The 7,637-nt window shown below is 36.6% G+C and overlaps 1 protein-coding gene across 1 annotated transcript; it reads left to right on the forward strand.

Annotated features, from left to right (window-relative positions):
- Positions 1–757: 757 nt before the first annotated feature.
- Positions 758–3,493, forward strand: LOC137624754 (uncharacterized). Its single transcript, XM_068355705.1, has one exon. The coding sequence runs from the start codon at positions 758–760 to the stop codon at positions 3,491–3,493; it is 2,736 nt and encodes a 911-aa protein (XP_068211806.1).
- The last annotated feature ends 4,144 nt before the right edge of the window (positions 3,494–7,637 follow it).

The raw sequence follows: 7,637 nt of genomic DNA on the forward strand, positions 1-7,637 counted from the left end.
GAGTCTTCAGCACCTTATACCACTGTCACGCCCGTTTGATCATTCTTTCGCTGCTGATGCATGGATGTTTACCTTCGAAGAGCTGCTGTGATCGAGTGTTTTTATCAAGTTCTCGATTGGAGGATTACAACACCTTTTAATCTGCGACGGACACATTACGAACACGGGAGAGGATATCAGCCTTGAACAGCCCCTAAAGACAATACAGATTTATCACCTGATCCCTCATGTTTATTACTGCAACTGCAGCGCCGTTGATGATACTTTACGAGAAGTTAAGTATTGGTATTAGTAACTGTCCTCCATTTTTTTTTAGAACTGCAATTAACATTAACAACACTTCATTACAAAGGAGCATCAAGTTTACGCTGCAGTGACCTGAAACTTACTTCGGTCCAAATATTATTTAATTATTTTCTTTTTCTTTTGTAAATAAATATTTATATTAACTTTTTGTATCATACTCCCTCGTTGTCCTTTGCCATCATTGTTTATGAACTATAACTGGTTGTTAAAGGTACTTAAAGTTGTACAAAATACTATTGTTTTTTTTATGTAACGGCTTTATGCAAATTAAAAAGAACCTGCTTTAATATAAAACGTTAATGTTATTAATTAAGTCGTGACATAAATTGGCGACCGTGACAGGATGGCAAGGGGTCAGTGAGGTAGTGTGAAAAAGTATAATTTTTTTCTCTCTTTACGGGAAACTTTTAACAGTTCATCGTGTTAAGTAGCATTTGCTTATTTTCACAAGATGTCAACTTTAAGCGAGTTAACTGCCATAGGTAAGGAACTTGGATTGTCAGGATCTGACTTAGGATATTTCATAAAAGAGCAACAGGAGTTCGAACGCGCTAAACGAGCAGAGCAGAGAGACGCTGAAAGAGAGCAAATGGAAGCAGAAAAAGCAATTCTGGCTGAAAAGAGAGCGCTTATGGAAGCTGATAAAGAGAGGCTTGAGTTAGAGATAACTTTAAAGTCTTCAAAGTCCGAGGAAACTTCTATGAGTGCTTCTGTGCCAGCTAAGTTCAGTGATAAGTGGGGAACTAAGCTAATTCCTAAGTTTAGCGAGTCAGATGTCGGAAAATTTTTCGTTGCTTTTGAGAAAGTAGCTCATCATTTAGCTTGGCCCAAGGAACTCTGGGCTGTATTAGTGCAATCTGCATTCTCTGGTAAGGCACAAGTAGTTTATGCTGCGTTAAGTGCAGAAGATTCCGGTGATTATGATATTGTGAAAAAAATGGTTTTAAATGCATACCAGCTAATCCCAGAAGCTTACCGGCAGAAATTCAGATCCTGGCGTAAAATGTTTAATCAAACATTTGTAGAATGGGCAGGCCAGAAAGCAGTTAAACTTGACGAGTGGTTGGCTGCAGAGGAGGCAAGTACATTTGCCGAGTTACGAGAACTGGTTTTGTTGGAGGATTTTAAAAATAACATTCCCAAAGACGTTCGCATCCATATTGAAGAATTTAACATTGATAATGTGAATGAGGCAGCAAAGGCAGCAGACAGGTTTGTTTTGTCTCACAAGCATTATGGTAAGAAGAAAACTCATTGGGAAGCAGGTGTGGAAAAGGTGGAAGTAATAAAGGGTAGAGAAAGTCCTTCATCGCCTTCGAGGGGTGCGAGGCAGGCCCGGGACATTGTTTGTTATAAGTGTGGTAAGAAAGGTCATGTTAAGTCACATTGTCCTGAAGTAACTAAGTCGGTTAAACCAGTTATGTTGATGGATTGTAGGTCAGTGCCGCCTGTGTCTTCTAGTCTTGAAGGAGAGGTGAGTGGGAGCATGCCTTATGGTAAGGAATTTGAAGACTTTGTCTTTAGAGGTATAGTGAAAGTTGGATCTGAGGCAACTGATGGTAATATCGTTGCATTGCTGCAGGATACTGGCTCGTGCCAGTCCTGCATTCTGGAAACCTCTCTCCCTAAAGATTTCTCACGGAAAGGTCAGGATTTTGTGTTGCTTGGGGGTTTCCCAGATACAGTAACATCTTGGCCTGTGGAAGAAGTTTATTTGGAATCTCCTTTGGTAACTGGTAGGTTGAAACTGGCTGTAGTTAGTGCATTGCCTGTGAGTGGTGTGGATTTGTTGATAGGCAATGATGTGATGCAAGGTAGTGGCACAGCCTGTGCATCAGAAGGTCGAAAGGGGGCTAGTGTGGTTAATGAACGTGTTATGGTAAATGTTAAACCTGTTGTTCCTGTAACCCAAGCCCAATCTAGAGAGGAAGTCAAAGGAGGAGAAGCTGATGTAAATTTGGAAAACTGCTTCCAAACCAAAACTCATCCTAAGACAACGAAAGGTAAGTCCAAGCAGATAAAAAATCTTTCGTTAAAGTCTATGGTTAATATATCTGAAGACTTTCCTACAGATTTTAGTTGCACGTTTCCAGATAGGCAAACACTAATTAGTGCTCAAAAAGAAGATCGCGAATTGAAAAGTATATATGAAGAAGCAGAACAGCTAAAGGAACAGGATGATTTAAGTGAAGCAAGTTATGTATTAAAGAATGAGGTTATATATAGATTAATTCGTCCAGTGACCGCATCTACTGATGAAGAGTGGAAGGTAAGGGAACAAATTGTAGTACCTAGTAAGTTTAGGCGTTTTATTTTGCAAGAGGCTCATGAAAGTGAATGGGGTGGCCATTTAGGAATACGAAAAACGCTGTCCAAAGTGAAAGATAATTTTTTTTGGCCTTCTGTAAAGAAAGACGTAGTCAGACATTGTAAGTCATGTCACCAGTGCCAAATGGTTGGAAAACCCAACCAGAAAATTACTAAAGCGCCTTTAATTCCCATCCCAGCTGTTGAAGAACCATTCACGCAAATTGTTATTGATATTGTGGGTCCTTTACCCAAAACCAAAACAGGTTTTCAGTACATGTTAACTATAATGGACAGAACCACTAGATTTCCTGAGGTAATACCTGTTAGAGGCATTAAGAGTGGTATTGTAATTAAGCATCTCATGGACTTCTTTTCTCGTTATGGTTTGCCTCGAGAGATACAGTCGGATCAAGGTTCTAATTTCACTAGTAGGGAGTTCCAGGCTAAAATGAATGAACTTGGCATTAAACACAACTTGGCATCGTCATATCATCCCGAAAGTCAGGGAATACTTGAAAGATTTCACTCCACTCTGAAGAATGCTTTGACTAAGTATTGTTTAGACCATGTTGAGGAATGGGATAAAGACTTGCCTTTATTGCTTTTTGCTTTAAGATCGGCCCCTAGTGAATCTCTGGGTTTTTCTCCTTTTCAGATGGTCTATGGACACAATGTGAGAGGACCTCTTGATTTATTAAGGGAACATTGGGAAGGGGGTAGTGGTAAAATGAATTCACTTGATTATATTTTGTCTTTCAAAGAGAAATTAAGGAGCATTTGGCAATGGGCCCAAAATAATCTCTCTACTTCGCAGGCTAAAATGAAAACTCATTATGATAGAAAGTCTCAAGTAAGGAATTTTGAAGCAGGAGAATAAGTACTAGTGGTACTTCCTATGCCAGGTCAGTTCAGAGCTCAGTTTGTAGGTCCAGCAGTGGTTAAGAAGAAACTGAATGATGTTGATTATTTGGTGGAAATTCCAGGGAGGAGGAAAAAGTATCAGTTGTGTCATATTAACATTATGAAGAAATATTTTTCCAGAGCTAACACTGTTAAATCTGTTTCAGCTGTTGTACCTAAAGAATGTAATGGACAAGAAGTGGAAAGCAAAGAATATGGATGGAACGGCGAAAACTCTAAAATTTTGTGTAACCCAGATAGTTTGTTTAAACATCTGAATGCTCAGGAAGCTACTGATATTAAGGATTTATTCAAAGAACATCCGTCAATATTTAAGGACACTCCTGGTCTTGTGCGTAGTTTGCAACATGATGTGGTACTAAAGCCAAATGCCCAGCCAATTAGACAAGCCCCTTATAGGTTAAGTCCACAGAAAGCTGAAGCTGTGAGAAAGGAAGTCAGTTATATGTTGGAGAATGACTTGATAACACCAAGTAGCAGTCCTTGGAGTTCCCCAGTTGTATTAGTGAAAAAGGAAAATGGACAAGACAGGTTGTGTTTTGACTACAGGAAAGTAAACGACTTAACAGTTGCTGACAATTTCCCTCTGCCTCGCATAGAAGATTGCATAGATAAGATTGGTAATGCTAAGTATATTAGTAAGTTAGACCTTTTAAAAGGTTACTGGCAGGTTCCTCTGACTGAAATGCACGAGAAATATCAGCATTTATAACACCTGAAGGTTTATTCTAATGTAAAGTCATGCCCTTTGGCATGCGTAACGCAGCCAGTACCTTCCAGAGAATGATGTGGATGATCACGAATGGATTGAAGGGTTGTGTAGTTTATCTGGACGATATAATTATTTTCAGTGACAACTGGAAAGACCATGTCGATAGAATCAGGGCATTATTTCGTGCAATTGCTGACGCTGGTTTGGTGGTAAACCTTTCTAAATGCAAATTTGGAAAGGCTGAAGTTATCTACCAAGGACATCACGTCGGACAAGGTAAAGTATTACCCAAGGAAAAGAACATTGAAGCTGTACTAGCTTTTCCCACTCCAAAAACTCGGAAAAATGTAAGGCAATTTGTTGGTCTCGCTGGTTACTATCGCAGGTTTGTCCCCAGTTTTTCTGAAATAGTAACTCCTTTAACTAATCTTTTAAGAGAGAAATCTAAATTCTTGTGGGACGATACATGTCAACGAGCCTTTGATAAATTAAAAGGCATTTTAAGCACCTATCCTATTTTGAAATCACCTGACTTTCAGAAGGGGTTCAAGTTAATGGTGGATGCCAGCGATCTCGGAGTAGGAGCAGTGCTATTGCAAGACGATAGTGAAGGTATTGAACATCCTGTTTCATATTTTTCTAGGAAACTTAATGAGCATCAAAAGAAATATAGCACAATCGAAAAGGAAGCCTTAGCTTTAGTTTTAGCTCTACAACATTTTGAAATTTATGTAACATCTAGCGTTGATCCAATTGTTGTGTATTCAGATCACAACCCTTTAAAATTTGTGAACAAATTTAGGAACAAAAACAGAAGGCTCACTAATTGGAGTCTTATGCTCCAGGAATATAATTTGACTGTAAAACATGTGAAAGGGAAGGACAATGTCGTCGCTGATGCCCTCTCTAGAAATCTGTGATGTCTTTTCCACTTGGATTATTGTTTCGTTTTCGTATTTATTTTATTTTTCTTCCTTCAGTGTCTTTGGTGCAACATCTCGTTCTTTCATCATTGGTTTTTTGTTTGTGGAAGTGATAATTTACTGGTCTTGAGGCCATTTAACGTTGCCGTTAATTTTTTTTTAGTACATGTAGAGATATAAAATTAGTTGGAACTCTCATATGAGTTGTAAAAAAAAAAAATATTTTTTTTTTTTTACCTATTAGGTTGGGGGTATCACGCCCGAAAGTATTTTCGTTCGTTCATTTATATATTTATCTATTTATTTATTTTTTTGCCCACGCAGACGTATGTTTGCTGCTTGTTGGTAACTGGGTGTTGTTTGCTTGTTATTTGTTTTGCAGTCGTTAAGGAGGGTAGTTCTAATCCAACAATTTCTTCCTTCACATGATGACGTGGAAGCAGAGAGACTTCTTTTTCGGGAAAAGCCCAAGTTTGGAGTCAGTGATCCTCTGAACGCTAGAGAGGTTGGGATTGCCTCTGAGAGGTACTTATCTACTGAGAACAGTGGATTTGCCTTGAATCGCTGCAATGGTGTGTAGCTGTTAGTGCCCTTTATTAGACATCAACGCCTGTCTTTGAGTCTTCAGCACCTTATACCACTGTCACGCCCGTTTGATCATTCTTTCGCTGCTGATGCATGGATGTTTACCTTCGAAGAGCTGCTGTGATCGAGTGTTTTTATCAAGTTCTCGATTGGAGGATTACAACACCTTTTAATCTGCGACGGACACATTACGAACACGGGAGAGGATATCAGCCTTGAACAGCCCCTAAAGACAATACAGATTTATCACCTGATCCCTCATGTTTATTACTGCAACTGCAGCGCCGTTGATGATACTTTACGAGAAGTTAAGTATTGGTATTAGTAACTGTCCTCCATTTTTTTTTAGAACTGCAATTAACATTAACAACACTTCATTATTATTATTATTATTATTATTATTATTACTATCAAGCTACAACCCTAATTGGAAAAGCAAGATGCTATAAGCCCAGGGGCTCCAATAGGGAAAAATAGCCCAGTGAGGAAAGGAAATAAGGAAATAAATAACTGAAGAGAACAAATTAACAATAAATCATTCTAAAAAAAGTAATGTCAAAAGAGATATATCATATATAAACTATTAACAACGTCAACAACAAAAATGTCATAAATAAACTATAAAAAGACTCATGTCCGTCTGGTCAACAAAAAAGCATTTGCTCCAACTTTGAACTTTTGAAGTTCTACTGATTCAACAACCCGATTAGGAAGATCAGGAGGAGCATCAAGTTTACGCTGCAGTGACCTGAAACTTACTTCGGTCCAAATATTATTTAATTATTTTCTTTTTCTTTTGTAAATAAATATTTATATTAACTTTTTGTATCATACTCCCTCGTTGTCCTTTGCCATCATTGTTTATGAACTATAACTGGTTGTTAAAGGTACTTAAGGTTGTACAAAATACTATTATTTTTTTTTATGTAACGGCTTTATGCAAATTAAAAAGAACCTGCTTTAATATAAAACGTTAATGTTATTAATTAAGTCGTGACAATATATATATATATATATATATATATATATATATATATATATATATATGTATGTATGTATACAACACCAGCAACAACAAATGCAGCCATTTCTAGATAACTGTTGGACAAAGGCCTCTGATATGTCCTTAATCATGTCTGGTGTTTGGCCATTTTCATCACTACGCGGTCCAACTGCGGATTGGTGATGGTGGAAGACTTTAATCTGATCGTTCACAGCAAATCAACCTGTGTCCTTGACTAGTATAGCTTCACTAATCATAGCGATACACAAACCCTTTGACCACGTTAAGGTATCCCCACTCAGAAAAGGATGTGTATATATATATATATATATATATATATATATATATATATATATATATATATATATATATATATATATATATAATATATATATATATATTTACATACTTTGCTCTTGAAATATTGCAGTCAAAGTTATCTCCATATAGTGATTCATTATATTAGAATTTGGGATGATTAAAAAAAAAAAACCTGTTAACTTTCGCTTGTTTTTTACGATCTTCAAAGCACTAGGATTTCTAAAAAATAAGAAATAATAATAATAATTCAAGATGCTTCATAATATATATATATATATATATATATATATATATATATATATATATGTGTGTGTGTGTGTGTGTGTGTGTGTATATATATATATATATATATATATATATATATATATATATATATATATATATATATATGTGTGTGTGTGTGTGTGTGTGTGTGTGTACACTGTATACATGTGTGCATAGATAGATATAAAATCAATATATATACACCTATATATGTGTATGTATAAATATGTATATATACATTTATATATACGTATATACCGTATGTTTATGCGTGTCATTGTGTGTAAATCTC

Source organism: Palaemon carinicauda, chromosome 31 (genome assembly GCF_036898095.1).
Source record: "Palaemon carinicauda isolate YSFRI2023 chromosome 31, ASM3689809v2, whole genome shotgun sequence".
Lineage (NCBI taxonomy): Eukaryota > Metazoa > Arthropoda > Malacostraca > Decapoda > Palaemonidae > Palaemon > Palaemon carinicauda.